The sequence below is a fragment of the Poecilia mexicana genome, unplaced genomic scaffold (assembly GCF_051168715.1).
Source record: "Poecilia mexicana isolate PSO_F unplaced genomic scaffold, ASM5116871v1 scaffold_9, whole genome shotgun sequence".
Lineage (NCBI taxonomy): Eukaryota > Metazoa > Chordata > Actinopteri > Cyprinodontiformes > Poeciliidae > Poecilia > Poecilia mexicana.
The window spans coordinates 17,228,008-17,252,690 of record NW_028263378.1 but is presented as its reverse complement, the minus strand read 5'-3'; the positions used below and the strand labels follow the sequence as shown (position 1 = coordinate 17,252,690).

General features: G+C 38.8%; 2 protein-coding genes across 2 annotated transcripts; one reads left to right on the top strand and one right to left on the bottom strand.

Moving 5' to 3' along the window:
- Positions 1-897: 897 nt before the first annotated feature.
- slc2a11b (solute carrier family 2 member 11b) lies at positions 898-8,086 on the bottom strand. Its single transcript, XM_014968334.2, has 12 exons — positions 8,033-8,086; positions 5,623-5,721; positions 5,105-5,265; positions 4,904-5,028; positions 3,995-4,124; positions 3,743-3,891; positions 3,109-3,296; positions 2,911-3,021; positions 1,996-2,097; positions 1,850-1,925; positions 1,644-1,771; positions 898-1,559 (listed from the first exon to the last, which is right to left on the bottom strand). The coding sequence occupies exons 1-12, from the start codon at positions 8,069-8,071 to the stop codon at positions 1,365-1,367; spliced, it is 1,503 nt and encodes a 500-aa protein (XP_014823820.2). The 5' UTR covers positions 8,072-8,086; the 3' UTR covers positions 898-1,364.
- Positions 8,087-9,519: 1,433 nt separating this feature from the next.
- On the top strand, positions 9,520-24,007 carry LOC106904166 (uncharacterized). The gene is made up of 12 exons (XM_014968346.2): positions 9,520-9,730; positions 11,062-11,173; positions 13,205-13,298; positions 13,767-13,821; positions 18,340-18,480; positions 18,561-18,721; positions 18,813-18,911; positions 19,923-20,068; positions 20,200-20,371; positions 20,456-20,568; positions 21,117-21,204; positions 22,052-24,007. The coding sequence occupies exons 1-12, from the start codon at positions 9,535-9,537 to the stop codon at positions 22,103-22,105; spliced, it is 1,431 nt and encodes a 476-aa protein (XP_014823832.2). The 5' UTR covers positions 9,520-9,534; the 3' UTR covers positions 22,106-24,007.
- The last annotated feature ends 676 nt before the right edge of the window (positions 24,008-24,683 follow it).

The following is a 24,683-nucleotide window of genomic DNA, read 5'->3' as shown; positions in this document are numbered from 1 at the left end:
CATGTTAATGTTATCAATGTCAATACCAGGCTAACAGTTAGGCTAGTATAACTGACCCACTGCTCACTTGTTCAATGTTTTCTTTAAATTAAAACATTTTCCTCACCTGTGAAATCTGAAGCCCTTATTACCGTTATCTATGGTTTAATAGTGGTTGTAGTATTTCCCTGACCACCGATATTCCTGACTCAATGGACAGGTGACTTACGATAAGTCACGTAATGTCCAGTCCAGTGTGTGTGTGTGTGGGTGTGTGTGTGTGTGTGTGTATGTATGTATATATATATATATATATATATATATATATATATCACTTCCCGCTACTTAGTCAGGTTACATTGTGTTGCATTCAATGTTGTCGGAATACAGAGTTTCATGCGCTTATCGGATTTACCATAACTATTTATTGAATTTATTGTCGCTAGCTGGGGTGGCAAAGAGGGTGACAAGACTCTCGTTTGGGTTGGCAGCTGCCTGCGCCATGACATGTTTTTATGTTGGAACTGCTGATCTAACTAGTTGCAGTTTTCTTTCAGTTGTTATGACTTTCTGTTTGCAAAGCCATTAAAGGATTTTGACCATAAGCTTGTTTTTGTGAGCATGCACAGCTTTCTACGCTCAGTCAGACATGCATTTTTAATGCTTAAATGATTTATGCATTCACCGTACCTTATGCACAAACAATTGTAAATTAATAAAACATCTAAAGGAAGAAATACTTATTTATTAACACCACTTTCAAAGATGATAAGAAAGTCAGGCAAAAGAAGACAAAAAGCTTAGCCTAAGATCACTATCCATATTCAAAAAGATTTTTTAAATTTTGATGTGAACTATCAAATGAGTCTGTACTCCAAAGCCATACTCACTGGAACAAATAATTTTTAAAACATTTTGGTAAACCCATATCTGGACCTGGTTGCATATTTATCATATAAATCATACTTCTGATAGTGTTATCACTTCTAACCAAACCAAATCTCCATAAATCTTCTCGCTAATGTACTCTTTACCCCTGTAAAAAAGTAACGCCTGCAAAAAGCCTTTGTTCTCCAGACCACATGCAGCTCTGAGGGATTAGAAAAGACCAGGCAGCTGCAGCAGCATGCAGTCTTAACTTTGAACCTGTTCACACCAATTAAGGAAGAATGGACATTTTTATCTGAAATTTATTTAAATTTTTAAGTAAAGCACCCTTTATAGAGGTAGTACAAACTGTATAATACAGGGATGTGTAACAAGGTCATCTTAATTTCAGTTTGTAGATATTTATTACAGTCTACAATCTCTTCATGTGTGTATCCTCGTTATTTAGTGATGTGTAAGTGTTGTGCATGACAGAGAAAGTTTGTTTGAGAAACATTTCAGATGGACGTTGATAAGAGTATAGTTCCAGCTCCATCTGAGCTGCAAAACTTGTTCCTCTTCGATGACTGGAACTCATTTTGAATTTCCACAAAGGTTTTGTTTTTTGTTTCAGGAACAACAAAGAATATGTAGGTGACCACCAAGGAGCAAACTGCCAAGAAGACCAGAAAACAGTACTGCTGCAGCCCAGTCTGTGGAGGTAAAGAAAGGATGCATCAGACAACAGTGAAACATTTTAGTTAGCAGACTTACTCCTGTTGACCTGGAGCACTGACCACAATGAAGGGAAAGACCATGCTGATTAAGAAGAAGCTGAGCCAGTTCACTGATCCTGCAATCATGAAGGCAGCAGGCCGAGCATTTTGGGTGAACAACTCTGTTGTTAGGATGTTAGTCACACCACCTTTAACAGACGGTAGACACAAAGAAAATCTGTGACATGGCTGTGAAATTTAATGAGGTTCATGCTTTATTTACTTACCTGGTCCCAAGCCAAAACTCAAGATGAAGGCAAAAATACACACCATGCTCAGGTACGGAAAGACGGGGCTGTAATCCTGAAGGGAGAACAAATGTTAACTCAGGCATAGACGTCCGGGTAAGATGTCTTATCACGAGGTAACTTACCTGGAAAGTGAGCGTCAGCGTGAAAAAAACACAGCAGATACTCATGAGTACATATCCCCCCATGATGAGGACTTTCCTTCCCAGACATTCAATAAGCATACCCTGTGAGACACACAGCATGTCACAAGACCATGCGGGGAGGTTTAACAAGCAAATGTAGCTGGACATGTTCCAAACAATCCTGAAGTGTAAAATAATACCCAATGTGCTTCAACAGGAAGCTTACTGTTTATAATACTATTATAAAAATACATTGTAAATTAAAACTGATTCAATTGTTTGCAAATTACTTGAGCCTTATTTAAAATAGTAAAAAACACAGACGTGCCAGTTTAATGCAGTAACCTTGCATACAGACTAAATTGTCAGGACTGTCTTTGCACAGATCACTTCAAGCACACATTTGACTATTTGATATTTTCAGTTTTCTTTTGTGATTTAGACTTTGTGATCATTTTCATTGTATTTTAGGTGTTTTTATGAATGGTTAGAATTCTGTTTTGAGTTGTAGTCTGCTTGCTGTTTCATCTGTGGACCTCATTGGAGAAACTACTACCATAAAACAATGAATCATTTAGCATGATGGCTGTTTTTGTTGTTGATGTTCCCATTTTTCCTACCAGTTGGATTTTACTTTTTTTTTTTACTCTATTTTGTTGCACTTTGGTGTGATAGTTCAGTTAATTTTACAAATAAACCAAACTGATTTCCATTAACTTTGGATAGATATGAAGCTAATAGGTGTGTTGTGCATTTGTACTCAGTTCCCTCGGCTCTAATTCCCCCCAATCAAATCCAAAGCAATCTTTCCAGAAGTCAGAGGAAATAGTCAATTTGTGTGCACCTTAATCACTACATAAAAATAAAAATTGTACACACCCTCATTAACAAAATCAAGTCGAAACGGATACTCACACATGTTAAAGCTGTGATGCACTCACAGGCACCAGTCCCGACGGTTGCATATGGTATTTTATCCATAGGAATACCAGATTGTCGGAACACGTAATCAGCATAGAAGTAAATCTAAAGACACAAGGGTATAATTCTGACTTTTGATTTTTATTTATTTATTTTTTTCAAAATAATCATTACGGGGTTAGTCATACATACAGCATTAATGCCATTCAGCTGCTGAGCAATGTTCAGCAGGATGATGGTGAGAAGCTGCCACCGTAAACTACGATCAGAGAAGAGTTCCCAGGGCTTCTTGGTCTGGAAACCCACCAAATTGTTCTTCTCTTTCTTGATGTCCTCCAAAGCATCACCGGAGTCAGCTAAGCCATGCAGCTGCCTCAGGGCTGGACACAGGAAAACACATGACCCAGCGAGTAAAATCCTCTATGAACACCATTCTTCTCATCTGATCAGGCGTCAGGGGTGTGACTTTTAAAGTCCAATCAAAAGGTTTTCTGCAGCAAACAGCTTTCCTTTCACGTTAATGCGCTGTGGTCCAAACGAGATCACATGCATGAACCGACTGCACCAACGAAACACTGGTTTCTGCTTCCAGGAGTATACAGAAAATTTGGATAAGAAGGCTGTATTTATACCGTACTTCATATGGTTCCTCAAAATTAGCACGTGGAAGACAGGAATGCCTTTATTTTTAGCTCTGTGGTTTAGTTCCAGCCGTTTCAATAAAGTTAAAATGAATTTTCAGGGTTTTAACAAGCAAAAAACAACAAAAAAAATCTAAATAATGATCTACACAATACACCGAGGACTAGTTTTAGAAATGCTTTACCTTTTTTACATCCCTCCTCATCTCCTTTGTCAATAAGCAGATAGCGCGGGCTTTCCGGAAACCAGGGCAGAATAAGGAGCTGCAGGAACGCAGGGATGCATGTGGTGGAGAGCAGGATGGGCCAGTACTCTTCTTTACCTAGAATTTCTCTGCAGTTACACACAGATGCCAAATTAGCATGCTTGTTAAGGACAGCACAACAATCCTTGAAGGTGAATATTAAGTATATAATATTTAGTGTTTGAAACTTACTTGAGGCCCATAACTTGTCCTGTTAAGATTCCACCAGTGATGAAGACCGAAGTTCCCATTCCCATGGCCCCACGTAATGCAGTCGGAGCTATTTCCCCCAAGTACAGAGGCTGAACACACAGGGCAATGCCTGCAAACAACAATCCGAGATACATGTGTTAGTATTTTGATTTAAAGTCAGGCCCCAAAAATGTTAACGAGAAAAAGACTTTAGGAATTATTACTAAACATATGCAACCAGTTTATGAGGAGGTGTTTGGCTATCAAACAAAATGTGTCTTTTGAGTCATTTTGTTCCAAATACAGTGGTTCATTGAAGTATTTAGACCTCTTGAAACATGAAAATGTTTTTTCCATGTGAATTCTGAAATGAAAGGGAACAGATGCAGGGATTTTGAAATGTTTTCTGAATTGAGAAGCAGCCAAAACGTCCTTGGACACTCTGGGGGATCCATAGCTCAGGTGGACAGCAGATTGTTGTACTCTCTAGAAATCTGGTGTTTATGGAAGAATGGAAAAAAGAAAGTTATTATTATATGAAAGTCAAAGAATTCCCCATTTGCAGTTATGAACAAGATACGTAGGACACACAAGGAACATTGTAGAAAGTGCTATTTTGCAAAAAAGAAAGGAAAAAAAAGACTAAATCATGTGTAATGCTGGTTACTTTATTAACCCAATTCACTTAGTTGTTATAAAAAGCATGTTGGTTGCTACATATTTTAGACTATTATATGTGACAAATGTTGAAAACCGTGTTTCTTTTTTCCCCACTTCACAGCTGTTGAATTTGGGGTTCTTACAAATCAGCAAAACATCAAATCCCAACACTTTGGATTTCAGCTTGTGGATGTACCATGCAAAAGGTGGGGAAGCTCAAGAGATGTAAGAATGTTTGGCTGCGTTCACCTGCATTCATTCCGCTGAGGAGCCGTCCGATGACGAGCAGCTCAAACGACCCCACGGTGGAGCTCAGGCCCATCAGCAGAGCAGCTGTCAGTGAAAAGGCGTTATTGGCCAGCAGCGTCCCTCTCCTGACGGAAACCACACGATGCTACTTAGAGGTAATAGAAGATGAGTTAGTCTTACCAAACGTAGAAATATCCATACCTCCCCTGCTTCACAGACAGAGTCCCGCCTACTGATGCCCCTATGAGCCCTCCTAAGGTGAACATGGAAACAATGGTGGACCAGAGCAGCGTGAGTCCGCCCTGTGATATGTTGGTTTGATAGCGCTGCATCCAGGTCTGGTTGATGAAGTTTTGTACATACTTGGGATGGAAGGAAAGAAAAGAAATGTAGTTTAATGTTTGTAATTTTTCAGTGCAGCTAATTATTAGCAAAAGGTAAATTTTGACGTACTTTCTAAGCACAGGTTTGTTCACCCATTAAGAGGTAATATAAAGAGCAGTGTTGTTTTAATTTTAACAATTTATATGTAATTTATACGTCCTCAGTTGATACAGAACAAAAAAAATCTGCAGACAAGTAGTTCACCAACTATAAAAAGGTTATCGCAGACAAAAAGACAACTTTTCTTTCAGCCAAAACAATACAATACCACTTTAAACAATCCATCTTTGCTTTGCTATCCTCCCCTGGTATACCCATTTCTTCCTGCTTCTTACCATTGTGGGTGCGTTGATGACAGAGATATTGTAGCCATACTGAAACGTTCCTCCAACACAAGCAGCAAACACAGCCAATAGCAGCGATTTGTTTGGAAGCTGCAAAAAAAAAAAAAAAAAAAAAAGAATTCAAACAAAGACTTCAGGAAAGCATTCCCAGAAAATCAAGAACATCAAACTCATCCTTCTTTTCTTCAGCGAGTCATAACAACGTGTGCCTTGCATACCTTTAAACGCCTTTTGTCTTTAATGCCCCTTACGAGCAAAGGCTCGTACTCATCCACGTATTCTTTTGGCATTTTTCTCGCAAACTCAAGGCTCCTTAAAACTATTGTCCGCACACGGAGTGTCCTTTTCTTCTTGAGGCTGCTCTCCAAAGTAAACTGATGTCTGACCGGTGGACGAGTTTATCCTGAGAATAACACAACTGATCTGTTGTCAGAAAATGAGTATGAAGTGTGGTGAATCTTCTGCGTGATGAGGGTACTCTCTGATCATCAGAGTTTCACGCTACTGTGACAGCATCCAAGTACTGAAGGAGCACAGCTCAGTGAGCGAAGTGTTGGTGGAGACAGTTGAAGCTATATTGAGCTATACTAAACCAACCAGTCTTGTAATCTCACAACAATCAATCAGTCTTCTGATCTTAAAGCACAACGAACCTTTGCATCATCTCAGGACCTCTTGCTTGATGATGTCAAGCAGCCCTAATGAGTAAATAATAGCCTTTTTATAATTTGTTTGCTTCTTAATATTCTGGGAATAGTTTAAGTGTTGTATGCTCTCTTTTGATCTCAACTTTGTAGGATTACTATAGGAAGAAATGATGTGAAAAAAATTAATTAGCACTTTATTTGAAGTACTGTTTTATCAAGGTTTTATACTGTCCTACAATCAATTTAATGTCTTGTTGGATTACAAGTTAGCCCTAAAAGCCAGTCACATTTCATGCAGAATTAAAATATGATCAGGCATTAACATATTAAAAGGGGCAGAACCGGCTCTAGTCATATTGTGGCCCAAGGTGAGATCATGGTTCGGTTTCCCCGCCGACCCCTCGGTGCAACACGCTCCACACCCGAGATGGTAATGGACAGCAGTCATGTCACAGTCATAAAGATTAAATTATGTTAAGATGCTTGAGGTTTAAGAAGTCCTTCAGACAACTTGAATAAACATTGATCGTTGCAGCTTATATTCCCTTAAAATTATCAACAAATGTGTTTTGCTGTGATACGTTTATGTTTATAATAGTAAAATGTTCTTCAGCTTTGACAAGCTATAGGGTTGATATTCTTAAATTTGGTCCTTTTAACAAAATAAAAGTCTATTTATGCTGCAGTATTGCACTTGAATTAAAATGGAGGATCTGTGTGGAAGCTACAGCTCACTTTGTTGTTTTCTTTACAATCAAGTGCGTTTAAATGTTTGGCCAATTTATTGACATTCTAAAATTAAACCTCTGTGTGGACAACACAAGTTTTCTCATTTAAACAGGAACCAGGTTTTCTTGTTTAGACTGTTCTCTTCAATATGAATCAGGTTCTGTCCAACAATTCAAAGAGGAAAAAAAAATCCCACAAAATAGTTTTCATTGTCTGATATTTAAAAACAACAACAACAACAACAACAAAAACTCTAGACACAAGAAGAGCACAGCTCTTATATATTTTATATAAATGCAAAATATATATATATTGCATTCTTAGGCAACAAGAGGAGTCAAAATATAAATACCGTAATGCTCTCCACTGGAGTTTGAAGACATGATGAAGACAGATGCTGTGCTGGCTCCCCCTATGTGACAAACAGAAGAAAATCATCTTGTGTCTCTTGCTTTCCTCACTTTTTACAAAATATTATTGCCTGTAGACCTCTACCTTGCTTAGTCATTTTGTTTATCCCCTTATTTTGTTTTTATTCATGTTAAAAAACATCCCCATAATTATTAAAGGTTTAAGTTAATCGTGGATTTTTATTAAAGAACAGATTTATGTGCAATAATCTGTTTGTGATTTTAATTTATGTCTAATAAAATAGACAATGAAGCAAAAAAAAAAAAAAACATAACATACATGATTAGTGTTCACAGCATAAACATCTTACATACTGTTAATTTAAGTGCAAAATACACAAACGACTAACAAATAGCTGCAGCAGATGCACATGGAAACCGTGGAAATCTTCATCAGAATCCTTACAGCAAATGTTCAGAACGGGAAATGAAATGATTTGTGTTGAATTAACCATGAATGCAACATCAAAAGAGTGCAAACTCCTAAAATATATTATTGGACCAAATGTCTCCATTTACTGCTGCAGGGAATCTACAGAGCATCATTTTCAGACACTAAAGCAGAATCAAATATTCAGAAAGAAAACCCAAAATGTGGTCAAATCTTACACTCACCTCTTTCTTTGACTTATTGGCTCCCTCACTTAAATTCATCTTGGAAGCTGCTGTGAAATGAAGTTCAAACAAAGCATTGAAAGCGTGTCGAGCCCCTCAGTCGGATCGCCCTCCTCACTATGTCTCCTAGCTGCAAGGTGCAGCACATGACTTCTGCTCGGGGGTTGGAGGGGCGGCTGTTAAACTCATTGAAGTTTAACTAACAACCCCTGAGCCCCTTTGGCAGTGGAAGGACTGTTGACCCAAATAATAACCCGCCTTTGTGGTACATGTTTAGAATTACTCAACATCTAGCCTGAAACAAACAAATACAATTTTATGCCAGGGCACCTTTCCTTAACACATATTTTTGTTTTCAGAAAGGTTTTTCTCACTTCTATGTATTATTACACAGATCCTGAGACAAGGTTGCACTGAAATGTGAAAGGATTTGTCCAATGTTAACCTTTTCTCCAGTTGAAGAACGGAGATTTTTCTTCATCACATCCACAGCTTTGAGCATGTGAGTTGTAAACCCTTACTCAACAGGTCAAGTCAACTCCATATGCTTCAGAATGCCATTTGTTGACCTTCATACAAATTCCTTCAAAGAGCCTTGAAGCATTGCGAGACGGTGCAATAAAGCACAGGCATAATTTAAGAAGTTCTACTCCCATAAACAATAGCGTTTGGTGCATGAAGATTCAATAAAGGCAATATAATTAAGCAGCTTTTCTTTAAAGAATAAAAAGGACGTGTTTGTGAACCATACTGTTTTGCACAAACAGTGCCCTGTCTTTGTTCTCTCAGTTTTCCCTCCTGTTAAACTCATTTGCAGAAAGATAGCTTTTCAATAAATGTTGTGTGTATGGATAAATTAAAACAATGTTTTATTTCTTCGTTTTCTACACAAGATACTTTAATTTCACTGAACAGTGAAAATAATATTATGTAAGCAGGCTTGCATTAGGAGAGAATGGGGCTGGCTGTCACATGGGTTGGTTGTTGCTAAATCTCCCCCCTTGGAGGGAGTTGTTACAAAATGTTTGCGTGCGAGTTTCCAAAATAGTTCTCACAGACTAGGTAGATTTTTATTTTAGTAATTTGAAACTTGACTTAGATCTGTGAGAGGACTTATTGTTTTTTCACATCATAGTGAAAATTTTAGATTTATTTTCTGAGTTCCTTTTCAATTGTCTTATAAACCCTAAATTTAGGATTAAACACTTATCATTTAAAAAGTGGAGTTATAGTTAGGATAGTATTTTTTCTTTGCTAGGCTATATCATGTGGTTGCTAGCATAAATGCAAGCAAAAACAATAGAGGTGGACAGTTGTCATACGTCTGTAATTCCTCTCCAATCTTAGTCATAAAAAAACTGACCAATTATCAACATTAGCTTAGTGTTTTTAAGTCAAAGTTACTCCACTATCACAAATGATTGCTTGAGGCGCAGGTGTCGTTGACAGTGACCGCATTTTACCACAAGAGGGCGCTTCTTCCTCACAGAAGCACAGCGTGAATGTGCGTGTGCAACCCTGAAACCTTTCCCCCTCTGGAAACTGCAAGGAGATCCACGGTTTCCGTGTGTGTTCGTGGTTTGATCATGTCGGGCAGAAAGCCCCGGTATGTGGCGAACCCCCTGGAGTCTGCGATCACCACCCCGAGCGAGAGGATCCTGAAGGAATGCCACAGTCTGTATGTGGACAGCGAGAACGGTAAATACCCAGCGGCGGACACCCGGGTTACAGCAGCACAAACAAGCAGACAAGAGTGTGGTTTTTAAATGTTGAACAGCAGAGGGGGGTTTTTACGGTGATTTGTGGGCTTGCAGAGATTTTGCAGCGGTCTGTCCGCAGCAGCTGCTGTCAGTGTGAGAAACATGACACCTGAACCAGAGACGGTCCCCTCTTGGCAGGCAGCGCCCCTATCTGTGCACTCACTGCCAATGTCTTCTTACACAGGGCGAAACCCGGTTACTTCCACTTCAAACAAATGCAACTGCTGTTGTAAAGAGCGATTGCCCTCACACCAACGCTGTTATGTAATAACTATGTGTGTGACTGCAGACTTTGCTCTTAAAACTCCTCACAGAGCTTTCCTTGGTACAATAGTTATAGAACTTGGAAACTGAGCAGAAAGAGACAGATGCGAGAAGACATGTTGAACCAGAAGAACTAGAGAGTAGCTTTTCCTTTCTTCAGGATCAGATGTTACACAGATAAACCTTCCCACAGCAAACAATCTGGCTGCTTCAGTTCAGTCAAACAGAGGAGGAAACCCACAGAGTCCTGATTTCATATTTCATTTTTGAATGAATGAACTATTTTAAAATAATGTTTTTGATGCAGCATCAGCATCATATCGATGGTTGTTTGAAGACCAGAAGTGGGTTTTGTTACATCATGCTCAACCTCTGGATGCTATGGACAACTCGCATGGATGATTGTGAAACATCCGTATGTTAAATCAAGAAAGACTTGCCTGAAAGCTTTGGTCTGGACTTCTCAATTGTACCAGTAAAACTTTGAATGTTCCCAGCTACTGGTCTACAGTTGTAGCCAGAAGATGCTTCTTATAAGATTTTATCCTAAGGAGTTAGTGAAATACCTGGAAAATGCAAATGCATGCCAGATGCAACTTAGACAACTACTTTGGACAAAGACCATGTGTAGCTTTAAAAGCAGAAAAGAAAATTAGATTGAAAACCAGTTTCCTTTAAAAGAGAAATTGTTTATTCAAAAAGTTGAGTCATAGTTATTCTTCATTAAGCCATAAATACGTTGTGTAGTGTAAGGATGACATTAAAAATAAAACTACTCAGTAAAGGTTTTCTAAAGTGTTTCTGTTCCTTCTCAGTGATTTCCACATTTTGATTTTAGCATTTGTGTGCGCCCTTGAATGCAAATTTCCATTTGCATGTGCATACTCACATGCAGATGTCTAAAGAGTGCACTTAGCTAGTTTTTTATTTTTATTTTTATGAGATACATTTATATTTAGCCTGAATATAATTGTTTTAGTATTTGATTACATTGTGTGTTTGCAGGTCTGGTGAAAATTGCCAGCAGCCTCGGAGTCCGGCTCCTTCCTCCGAGAAAGAAGATTATCGTGATGATCATGGGAAATCACTCTGCAGGGAAGAGCTCCTTCATTAACTGGTAGAACATCTCTTTTATTAAAATTCACTGATCCAACATGCATTCGTCTGGTTTTTATACTCTCCGCTTCATCTGTGGAGAGAGTTTAGTAATCTGTGCATCATAAATATTATCATGGTATACTATACACACATGGCACCTCTGAACTACATGGGTGGAGAGTATGTAGCTGAGGAACTTCAACAGTTTGTTCCATCTCAAACCATGCTTTTTTTTTTTAAATAAAACATCTATTAAAATACATTTTAAGCAGTAAGTGGCATAAATTTAAAAATACATTTATACTTTCTTGCAGGAATGTATATCAAACAGAGAAAACTCTTGAATTTAGGTGGAGAGTTAGTCTTTTTTTTCAGGTACCAAATGAGACTGAGCCATACCAGCTCTGAAACTTAATATAGGCTCCTTAAATTGGATGACATTTGTTTTAGATTCAGTGGAAACTAATCCACTAGTTTATCTGTGATTGTTCCCACTTTGAACATTTCTGATGGTATGTGAAATCTATAATTTTATTTTATTTTTTTTGGTAAACTGATGTCATGTTTACTATGTTGCAATCTAATTTAGTAATCTGCATTAATCTCAGGATTTGAACAAATAAATATTCAAGCATTTTGGTCAAATGACGTCCATGTGAATGGCATCCTCTCCCAGAACAACATCCCCCCCCTCGTTTATAAGAGCTGGATTGCTTCATGCTAGCAGGTATAAGTTAATGGATTTTAAATTGTCTGTTCATGTTTAACAGTGGGTGATTTTTATTTATTTTTTTTTTTGACTATTTAGCCTATTTTTGACACAGGCCCCCTAATGATTGATTCATAGGCAGCAAGTTTGTAATTGTGTGTAATGGAAATTCATCAATAAACAAAAATAATCTACAATTTTTTGCAGTGTTGTTTTATTATAAAGTGAGTGTTTTTTTTATTATTATTTTAGACCAGGAGAGGAACAAAATGATAGTTGCAATTTCTACAGCTGTTTATTGTGCTAAGTGTAATATATTTTTGATGCTGTGTTATTCGATGGTTTTGTGAACCACCTAAAATCATTACCTGAATATATTAATGCTGCTTTAAACATATGGTGCTTGTGAACATTTCCCCAGCCTGATCAGCTGATCTGTGATCAGCAGTGCTGCAAAACAGGAGCTAAGCAGCTTCTAGAGCTGGATTTATGAGCACCAGGATGCCCACTGTGTTAAAGACGTTTGTTTTTGTGGGCTCAGTGGGAAATGATCAGCTGTGAGAGCAGCTCTGCAGCGTGTTAACCTGCTTAAACCAATTAAGAAGTGATTTCAAAATAAATTGCAGGAAAATAAAGAGATGGTCAGCTTCCTTATTCAGATTCCAACCACATATTTTGAACTAATGTGTGTTTTTCTTCCTTTTTTGCTTTTATACTTGAGAAATTGAAAACAAAAATAAACTTCAGCGTATGAGACATGGTGTTCAAATGATTTATCGGCTGCCGTTCCCAGTGAGCGCGCTCGGTTCTTTCCTCTGAGTCGGCGTTCTTCAGGTTTCTGGGCCAGCTGCGTCCCCGACCCGACCCTGAGTCAGGAAACAAATTGAACCGAGTTTGAATCGGGCATTCAGGAAGCATCTCATCAGATAATAAGTCATTTAATGAACAGCTTTTTTTTTTTCTACCACCTTGTGTAAACTCAGCGCTACAACATGTGATGCGTCTCAAAGAATAAACTTTTCAAAGTTTCACACATTAATTAGTCCTTATAATTTACAACAGTCCTGAATGAATTATACATAATAAGCTCTGTCTGGATTTTTAAATGAGTAAGATCATTAAAATTGCAGAACCGTCTTTTATGTGAACAATGAACTTGTGATCATAACCCCATGTCAATGTTTATAAAACACTCATTTCTTGAAGGCCTTAAGAAGCCTTGCTTGAAGTACCTAAATGTTTTGACAAAGGTCGGATCTGAGGTGTTTGCATGCTCGACACCACTGAATCCTGTAAATATTTTCACTCTTAATTTCTGGCCTGATTGAAATGTCTCTGCAGGTATGTCGAAGAGCACATTCAGAAAACCGGTGTGGCCATTGAAACTCAGGGCTTTACCTTCATCACCAGTGGTCGCAAGAGAGAGTCGCTGACGGTAAGATCGACACGGAGACGTGCAAACGGAACACAAGCTCTTGGTTTTTAGGATTTATGGATGTTGGTGGAAAACTTAATCTCTACTTGATGCCTTAATAGCAGACAATTAGAAGCAATCTCTTACACGTCCTATTTTTTTTCTGTGTTAATTTCTCATTATGCATTCGGCCTCAGTCATGCACTCTGTTGCGCGCCCTGAGTCATCTTTGCAGCACTTAAACAGGTTTGGGAGCTGCCTGCCTCTCCCTCCTCTCTCACGCTTTAACTCCCTGTTCATAACCCGCTTTGGTCAGAGTGATGAGGATGAATAAAATATTTACAGTCAGGACTGCAGAGTGGCCAAACCAAGGATATTCAGCTGCAGCATGCAAGCTGCTTCTAATCCCCAAATCACATGACTAAAACTAAAGCAGACTCTGCTGTAGAGATTTGTCCCTCTCATGTTGCATTTTTAACTCTTTCACAGGGAAATGCAACATTACATCTCTATCCTCATTTCCGACCTATCCTTGAGTTCAAAGGTAAGATTTGACTTTTTTTTTTTTATTATTGAAGCTCATAACTGAGAACATGAAGGACATTTTCTGACTGTTTTGTATAATTTACCTACAAATACTATTGCTCTGGGAAAACAGAAGGTTGCCATTTTGTATCTTATTCAGTGCAGGTGTTTCCTTGAAATGTCTCTGGGAATAAAACGGTGTCGTACATGTTTATTTTTCTCATAAGGTGATGAAGTTTGGCATCAGAAATTTAGCCTGCTGTTGTATTAGCATGTTAAACGGAAGCTAGTTAAAATAGTGCCACTTTTGTAGCCAGTATAATCATAGAAATACATTGGATTGCCCTTTTTTGTTGAACACAGTTGCTTTTCAATCATGTAAAAAAAAAAAAGGAAGAGTGTTAAAATGATTCCCACTGCAAGGCTGGTGAATTATTTACCCTTAATCTAAATATGTGTCAAACATTTATTTTTTTTCTATTTAAAATTAACCTGTTGTGGCGTGTCAATTTTTTTCACATCCCTAGAAATCCTCTCTACTTACTTGGAACCCTGAGAGATTTCTATTTCCTCCCCATCAGATAAAACCACAACTCCTTTCTGTATAATTTACTTCATGTAATCTAACTTAATGGTCTTTATAGGGATTTCTAAAGGTCTTTCAAAGTTTTTCTTTATGATTTGGCTGCTTGTCTTACTCCATTTTGGTCCAATCTTGTATACAGGCAACATATTTGAAATATGTTTGCCTTTGGAAGACAAACAGACCCGCAGCATCACAAATCTTCCACCGTCTGGGTGGCAGGGTTACCTTTTGTTACTTTGTAATTTGACACCTTTAAATTGGGCCTCTGTCTCTTTAAGAAGCCCCTACAGTAGGAGCTACGCCTTCAGCACATCAACGCAGCAATGGCTCTTTCTTATGCTGTTTACAGCATTTTTGGAATGAGAAGTAGCTTTTACGATGAGCTCAGCAAATTCACAGGTTCACCAGGTGTTTGCTAATTGTTGCTGCCACTAGTCTGGAGGAGTTGAGTAGGGTAGTTGTGGAGGAGGGGTGATGTGTGAGGCGGATACTCGGCTGGAGACTGCAGCACTGAGGAGGAGCTTTTAGTCGCTTCAAATGGTGGCTATGGGAGATTCCTCCAACATGCATGAAAGAATCAAAGCAACACTCCATGCATGTTTCTGATGAGGAAATAATCATTATAATCTGATTAAAAAAAGTCAATTTTTTACTAAATTTAACCCCAGCCATGAAAACCACTACAGATTTTTTTTTTTTTTTTTTTAAGTCTGGCTTTTTACTTGGAAAATACAAAAAACAAGTTCTGATTCCAGACGTCTTTGTTTTCCTTCTTTTTTCTGTTTTAAACCGCAGTTGTTAAGTTAGAAATCCCACCTGTTCCCTCCCTCCTTGTCTCGCAGACAGTAGGCGGTGTGTGGATCGGACATGTGCCAGCTGAAATGACTCTGGTTTATATAAAAGGGAGAACGTGTGCATCAGCGGAGTCACTGGAGAGACACTGGGTGTGCCTGCTGCTGAGCGCTGGCGCTGCTGGAGGGGGTGGGGTGCGGCGCGCGTATGTTGACAGGGGGAGTATGCAGAGCGAGAAGGTTCACTGGGTGCGGACTCATGGTATGGCGTATGAGTCACACGCCCCGTCGACAGCAGTGCAGTGTAGTCAGGAGGGGCGGCTGAGAAATGTCACAGCCATTAGAGGCGGTGGAGCCCCGTGCCGGAGCAGCAACAGCTCTGCTCTGCAGCCCAGAGTCGCTCTGCTTCTGCTGCTGCTGCTGCTGCTGCTGGACAAAAGAGCTGGATTTATATCTTCTGAACTTCCTCGCTGCATCTGGAAGAGGCACATCAGGCTTTTATTCAGCTTTCCCAGAGACTGAGGATGACTCATCAGAAGATCATCATATATCCTTTTGCGGGAGGAGATGTTGGCTCACTTTTAGGAGAAACACTTATTTGAATGAATGTTTGAACATGGATTCTGTCTGTCTCTGTGCTCTCTACCTGTTGTTTGGACTTTTATGCAACGTCCTTCTCAGGAAATGCTTCATTATTGTCTAGAACGAAGGTTTTGACTCTGCTCATTTAATTTCAACCGTATGCAGTCAATCTAATTTTACGAGTTTAATCTGGCAAAAGCTTCTTTGCAGCAGTCTTGAAGTGTTTCTTCCCCCTGTTTTTATTTTTTTTAGTGTTGTGAATCTGCTGCAAAGCTTTTTTTGAGTTCAGCCAAGAAACTCTTTTCAAATTGATTGGAATCACTTGTTTCCCCTTTTCTGGCTTTTTTTATTTGAGTCAAACTGTAATGTCTCTCTTCTTAAAGCATCATTCATTTTAGTTCCAATCGGCATATTCAAGCATTTATATTTTAAGAATCATCCAGACTGACTTCAGTTCAGGTTATCAGCATTTAGTTAAGTTTGATTGCATTTACACACGTGCTTATTAACATTTCTTTTCTAATAACTGCCTGTTTGCACAGTCTGGACCTCTAAGGTTTTGTACTCGGAGCCGGTTGTACTGATATTGCGTTGATAAGGGAATGCTAATGTGGCACAGCAGCAGCAGCAGCAGTGGTCCTGCTCGCTGCAGCACAGGGGTGTGATTTGTGACGGGTGTTGACACCTGCCTCTTCGTATAAAACAGCCTCAGTGTCATCCCAGGCCTGCGCTCCGTTTCAGTGGAGAGAGAGAGAGAAGCTCAACAGCTCTGCTCTGAAGTTTACCTGTCTATTATGGGCGTGAATGTTTTATGATGATTACCGTGACATTCATTTGGGTTTTAACAGTTATTAGTTATAGTTAATAGCACTTTGTATGGCCTTGTTGCTGAAAATGTGCTATATAAATAAAATTACCTCTACCTTCGTTTTTAAAAAAACGAGTAAACGAGGCCATTAACAAGTTTCTGGAATAATCTTTGCTGGTGTTTTGGAGCGCTCTTCTTAGTAGAAATGTTCCTGCACATTTAAATATGGTGGCTGATTTAAGTTTTGAAAATCTGGATGTTTTTTTCACCAATGGATTTCTTGAGTGATGTCAGCCCACCCACGCAGAAGTATTTATTGAAATAACACATTTTTTAAAGATATTTTCTGTGATGTGTAATTTTTTTAAGGAGCAAAAGTGAGGGGGAAAAAATCAAGTAAAATTGGAAATCTAATTTTGTATAAAAAAAAATGAGAGATTTTATTTTTAAACAATATCTCCCAATTCCACTTCCCGACATGAATCCAATTTCTCTGTCCAACTTTCAACTAGCTGACCCAAAATGTTGTAATCTGGTGAAAACAAGAAACCATTATGGTCAACACAGACTCAACCGAGGGATAACTATATTCAAAACTAGAAGATGCTGGAACACCAGTGTTGCTGCTCAGTGAGGCAGATATTGAGCTTTTTGGTCACAGTAAGAGGAAGTCTATTTGCACAATGTACAAACTGCCAGGGGTGGTGGCTGCGTCATTCTGCGGGTCTGTTTTGTTACCAGTGCTACTGTGGGTGAAACAATGAAGAATGACAACTTCAAAATTGTTCAAGTTTCTTTCAGATTAGAAACTGTTTGGTTAAAATTGAACACTGTGGTTTGCTCCAGTGATCCCAAACACACTTTAAATCTCATTCTGGAGTGGATAAAGCAGGATAACATTAATGTTCTGGGAAGGCTTCAACTTCAGCCCAGTTGAAAGTTTATGGACTGTGCCTTGAAGCCAGACCTATGTTAGAAACTCGAACAATTTAAATTAGTTCTACCAATAGTGATAGGAGGTCAAATATTCAACCAGAATTAGACTGAAAGTTTGTTGGTGATGGAAAAACATGGTGTGGTCAAAAGTCAACGTCCTGAAGGAAGTGTAACAAAATATTAGTGTAACCAAATAATCTGCATGAATTTGAGGATGTATGCACACGTTAGCCATGTCTGGATTTTAAAAAATCCATGATGACTTATAATTTAAACACCAGTTAAAGTGGAAATAAATAGAAAAAAAAAATTTTTTTTTAATCTGGAAAACAAGTGGTTCAAACGAACCATTAAAAGCCCTAAATAAACCCGACATTCACCCCAATCGGGTAAATCCTCTGCCTGTGGATCCTGTTCTGTCTGTGGGGACGGTGCTCGCTGTGATGCGTTACGATGGCCTCGCAGTGCGTTGCCTCACAGTCGTTCTTCACTGGCTAGCTTTACGTCCTACGGCCCACACTAAAGCTGCCAGTTGAAGAGCTGTTGTGTGTAACAGTGACAACAGACCTGTCCACAGTGAGACATCACAGCGACATTCAAATGATTCATGAGCCACGACAGCTTTGTTTTTTGTTTTTTACTGAGCCTCTAAAAGACAAAGTTTGTGAAATTGCAAACCTGCAAGGACAAAGAGTTTCTGACCTCAGTATCGCCGAGCTCCCTCCGGTGTCCAAGTATTGACCACACTGCGTACATCAGATACAGCAGAATCCTGCAGTGACTCAGCTTTATCGGTCGTATTCATCCAAAATCTGTCTTTTTTTTTTTTTACAGGTGTGATGGACTACCTGTCTGCTGAGATCTCCACCTCAAAGCAGAAGAAATTCAGCCTGGTGACGTTCGTCGACACTCCTGGTTTGGTGGACGGGGACATGATCTACCCATTTGATGTCAACAGCGCCATCACCTGGTTGGGTGAGAACTTAAGGGTTTATGTTTTCGGCATCATCAGAGTTGCTCCGCAGACGTTGACGCGTCTGATTATTTTTGCGCAGGAGAACAGGCGGACCTGGTATTCGTCTTCTTTGACCCGATGGGTCAGGCGCTGTGCAAACGGACGCTCAACATCGTGGAGAAGCTGAGCGACAAATGTGGAGACAAGCTGTTGTTTTATCTCAGCAAAGCAGACGAAGCTGGGAAGGAGACGGACAGACAGGTCAGCTTTTTGTCCATCAAAGCTGTTTTAACTTTTACCCAGAAAAAAGTATTAGCTTATAAATATATGTTGTTTTTTTCCCCCCCCACAGAGAGTAATGATGCAGATTGTCCAGGAGCTGTGCCGCCGTCCAGGCCTCAACAAATGTGGTTTTGAGATGCCGACGATATACATCCCCAACCCACAGAAGGTGAAATTCAGTGTTCCTGAATTTGGACTTAATTATTTTGGTGTCAAGATCCATTTTTAGAAAATAAGAGTATATTCTGGACAGAGGTGTGTCTAGGTTTGTGGTGATGCACTGGTTTCATTGTGCTGCTTCTATAACTGCACAATAGTGTGAAGGTATAATATTTCATTGAACAGACACTTAAAAGCTGCTAACACATTTAATGTCCTTGTGTCAGAAGAGGTGAAGACGGCGTTATTTTAACTAAAAATAGATATGCTTAATTATTTTAGTGTTTCTGCAATTTAAAACAACTAGTTCATTTTGTGCATTTCTTTTCATTTTGTGTAAATTCAATGAAAGTCTGTTACTTTTACTCAAGATGAATGCGCGGTTTAAATCGTGTTGAGCTGACCTTTCCTCACTTAGGCTTGTGCATTATAAAAGCCCGTAGTTTTCCTTCAAATTCCCTAATTGTGTTTGATTGGAGTTGATGAGCTTTAGATGCAAAGGGGGTTTTGTGTCATAGATTTTTATCAGCTTGAGTTTAACCCTCCTGCAGAGAGGCAGATGTCACGGTTGGACAGTGGGGAAGCCGTGGGCTGTCCCGTCAGTTCCCAAAAACATGAAAAAAGAAAACTTGGGGAGCAGCACACACAGGATCAATGCGACCCTGATGGGACTGCGCACAGGGTAAAAAGCTCATGCAGGGTTCACCACTCAACCCCTCTTAGGACTGCGGGGTTAAGAATTGTGTCTCATACCCAGCCTTATTGCTATAGCTGCGTGTGATCTACTGTCCCCGAGGTCTGCACTGCGTGGTCGATTTGTGTCTCCCTTGGTTTGCAGTGTTCTTGTTTTTGCTGAGCAGCCTCACTTGCAGCTTCTTGCACACGGCTGTCTGTCAAAATACCCTCAGGATTTGTTGCAGAATTTTACTGAGATGCATGAGATGCTTTTACTTTACAATTGTTTTTTGGATTAAATTGTTTTTTTTTGTTGTTGTTCTTTTTCCATCTTTGCATCTTTTAGCCAAGCAGGTGTGTGAACCAGATTGACAGCGTTTGTCAAACGATTGAGAAGACCATCAACCAGGCTGTCCAGAAGACTTTAGATCAGCTGGAGAAAGACTCTGACCTCATTTGTTCGACCATCACCAACAAACTGGAGCAGGACAGGTTCAATTCAGTGCTGTTATATTTTTTTTCTTCTTTTACTTCGATAAAACAAATGTGTATAAAATGGTTGAAAATCAAACCATTTAGCTGCATTAAATGTTTCAAGTCAGGTTTTGTCACTCTGCACACAGGGCTGACGTGGCTTCCAACAGGAGTGTCCGTCTTCACTCAGTTCTGTGTTTGGCTTTGGGCTTTTTCCTGCCGTTCCTTTTCATCCTTAGTTTCATTGTAAGCACCTTCTCCAAGGAGCAACTGGACGACCTGCTGGGCGAAGGTCCGACTCAGACCGTTATGGTCTTCACAGTGAGTCCGGGAAATCTTTCAAAGAGAGCAAAATCTGATGTGAAAACATTATAATAAAATATTCTGTGTATCTGTCTCTCCCAGGGGATAGTGATGTATTTATGGGAATGGATACCGGAGGACAAACAAGTAGTTTTTGTGATCTCGTTTGGGGCTTTTTGCTACGTCCTGCTTTTCCTAGCAAAGTATTTTGCAGGGTAAGTGCGTAAAGACACCCATTCAACACGCCTCGATAAAATATGTGTAACTGGAACATTAGACAGAAAAATTGATATTGATATCTTGCATTCTCCACAATCAGATTAATCAGTCAGATTGATTGCTATTAACTGCGCTTTGAGTTTTATTTATTTCAAACTTTCACAAAATTATTAGGTAAAAAAAAGTAAAACTCCTCTTTATGTTTTCATTTCAATCAATATTGGAGGCATCTGGAGCAGAATGAATATTGTACTTTAAAAAAATACTAAACTCTCCTGTTTCTTTTCTTTTTTTAAAAATAATGTTAAATGTAATATTTTAAAGTTGTCAATAATAAATCAAAATAAAAACTTTTAAGCCTTAGCTGGAAAGAAAACATAATGACAGTAAATGATTAGAATATGCTTCTATTCATACTGATTTCTTCCCTTTTGTCCAAATTGTATAAAGGGGTGAAATTAGCATTCAGCCTGTCTCTCAGACACGTGCAGACATTTTACGCTTTGGGTTATGGTTCTGATGGTTCTTTGCCCTTCATCCTCAGCCGAAGAAACAAGACTCTGACGAAGAAGGAGAAGAGGAAGATGATGGAGTACATGGATTATATCCAAGATATTGTCAGAACTAAAAAGGTTAGACTGACTTCTCCTTCAATAATCTGGTATTCTCACAGTCATAGTTTCCGCTTTCTAACCGATAATGGGTCAAAATCGGGTCGTTCACCAAAATAATGACCCAAAACATTCAGTCAAATCCACACAGAAATGCTTCTGTGCTTTTTTGACTCATCTTTGTCATCCGAGATTGTTTGGCTCATGCCTTTTTAGCTACTGGAAGTTTCTCTGCAGTGGGAAGTCTGGGTGTTGGCCTGGACTGTTGTCTTAAGTTGGACGAACATAGAAATGCTATCTAGCTTTTTCCAGCCACGATTGACTGCAGCGGCTAAGCTTCACTTCTCTTTTAAGGACTTTTAGAAGGTCGTTCAGGCTTTTATGCCCTCTCGCCAGGACTATTGTAATTCTTTACTGGGCTAGATAAATCATCCCTGCTGCCTTTACAGATAATCCAGAACGCTGCAGCTCGACCGGCGCTCGGCACAAAGAGGCATGAACACATAACTCCTTTTAAATGGTCTTATCTATGGGATCTCCTCTAGTATATCCACACACCTCCGAAAGCACCAGTTTCTCCTTGAGGTTCTGAGATCAAAGATAAACCGCGGCGGTGATGGAGCATTCGCTGTGGGCGCCGCAAGACCGTGGAGAACCTTTCCTCCTCACGTCAGCACTGCTCAGACCACATAACTGATTAAATGCGTTGAAAATTCGTCTCTTTCATTTTGACTGATTGAGCATGAGACACTGGGTTATAGTGTGCTCTCGTAATGTCATTTCAAGAAATTGTGATATATTTTGGTTAACTTTACTTGTTTTTAATTGTATTCTAAAAGTAAACCTGTCATTACTTTTTACTTTATAGGCTAAACTGTACGAGTGGTACCTGCAGCAGTGTGCAGCGGAACAGGACCTCTGATGCCGCTGGTTTACATCTGGATGGTGGTGCTGCCTCATGCTTTTTTTAAATAATCTGTTTTATTTGTTTGTTTTTTTGCAAAAAAGCAACTAATTAGATTTCAGCCTGACATTGGTGGGTTAGGGTTAGGCTTAGTAGACAATCACCAGGCCAGTCGTAGGTGGAACCTGTAATGCAGCAGCGATCACTGCCAACCTCTGTCATCTCAGCAGCCGACGTGGAGAAGTGCCTTGTTTTTACTGCACACAGGACAAACTGTGATTTTAGCTCTTGGGCAAAAGTAATTTTCTCAGTGGGAGGATTTCTTCCCCTTTTCTCTTAGGTTTTGTGATACAAATGCTCAAAAATGTTTGCAAAAGGACTTTTCTCCATTTCACATATTGACCCACCAGCAAATACCTTGTATTTTTTAGTGTGAAACACCCTGACTGACATATTACCTGAATGTGTTTTCATGCATATAGCTATTTAACTGCAATAATCAGTGCCGCGATTACACCCGGGCATTACGAATAGATGTGAAGAAGCAGCAAACCTGCAAAAAAAAAAAAAAAAACTGTCCACCATCTTGGAAAGTTTTTGTTTTCTATAGTTTGAAACATACAGTAGCAAGAGCTTAGTGAAGCAGGAAGAGCAGTGCAGTCACTGCACTAATGTGTCGCTCCTAGCTGAGCTGCAGCACTGAACTGATGAGTAACCGTTAGCTCTGCTTAATGCCTTCACTCCAGCGTTTGTGATTCATGAATATTTATTGGCGACACCAGCTGTGGTGCTTTATACTCGAAGGGGTGCATCTATCCAAACCGTCATGCCTCATTAAATGTCAGCATTTTTGAACTGATTAATTTGTTTCCTGCTGATCAGTAAAATTAGCAGGCCAGTATATTAATTACTGGGACCAGATTACCAGATATTTAAATGTCTCAAAGAGAGAACTGCAAGGATGGAAAAGATTGGCATCTCATTTGTTTTCATTCTTAGGCCAATGTTTCCTTTTTAGATCCACTGTGAGTCAAATAAGTAATTGCTCTCGGTCAATTGGGATCATTTACAGCTGGATGTTTCACGGGAAATGCAAATTGGATTCCTCATCATAGTTTGTCAGTAACTCGGTTCACTAAGTAAAGCACAATATATATGTTGATTACACACAGACTGCTGGTTTAAGTCTTTATTTTTCTTAGCTGTGATGATTGTCACTTAACAAATAAGATTATTAAATTACTTAAACCAATAAAAAAATATTTTTAACCCAGAAATGTGGGCTTAATGAAAACCATTTAATGCCTGTGAGAAGGTTATTTTCAAAATATACTTTTAATCTGACAAACAACTGTCACCTGAGATGAAAAACACACTTTTGTAGTTTAAACATTTTTTTTCATGAAGCTTCTGTGAATTATAAATACATTAAAATATTGTTTGCCTTGCCATTACCCATAATTACTCAAGGCTATTTATTTCAGTTCTGTGAAATGTTTACAAAAATCAAACACTTCCTTGTTTATGTGTCATTTAAGAGGTTAAAACAATACAATTGATTGTGACAAAAGCTTTGGATTGGTGCATCTTTACTCATCTCTGATCCAAAACATTTTAGAAGCTCTTCTTCGGGCTGTTTGCAATATTACTGTGAATGCGTTTAGTTTGTTTTGTGTGTTAGAATCCTCTCAGGTATTCTGTCTTTTTATAAATACATTTATTTTAAAATGATTTCATGTATCATTAGTTAAACTTGTGAATTCATCCATTCTGTGGTATTTTTTTAAAAATATTTCTTTAATCTTGAACTTAACTGATTTTGTTTTTCGCCCCTGAAACAGTTTGTCGATAATTTAAAAAAAAATAAATCTAAACCGATCTGTTTTTCTTTGTTTGAAATAAAATATTTTTATGGACTTATTCAGTCTCTTGTATATTATTAATCTAGAAAAAACGTTTCATCCCAAACCTGCTCCCAGTTGCTGCCAATGAGTTTAATCAGAACTATTCACTTTATTTTGATTGATGATTTAGTACTTTGTAAAGTAACCATATGTTAAAATCTCATATAACTTTAAAGTAGTTGTATGCAGTATTTTGAAGGTTTTGTGTTGCACCCAGTTCTATTCTTTGTGGTTCCGATCCCAGTTTGGTTCAGTTCACTCTTCTGAACTAAGAGGTTTGGACGACTCTCCGAATTTCCACATTTTGTCACTTTACAACCACAATCTTCAGTACGTTTTACAAATCTGTTCTTTATGGAAGAGAGTGCATGGAGTCATGTTTGCAGTTGGACACAGGACAAATCCACACCAAAGGTTTTACCTTTTTATTTGCAAAACAATATGAAAATCATGTACAATTATCCATTACTTTACGCATGTTGTTGTTTGTAAGTTGACATGTGGTAAATTATAAGAAACCTGCTGGTAGACGTTGCTTATTTTCCTATGACTAATGTTATGATCACAATAAATAATATTACTAATGCTTAAAATAGTGATTCTATTCTCTTGTAAGTAAACAAAGAGCAGAATATAGAATATTTATTTAGACTGTCCATCTAATGTACCTACTGATCCTTGCAGAGTCGTGG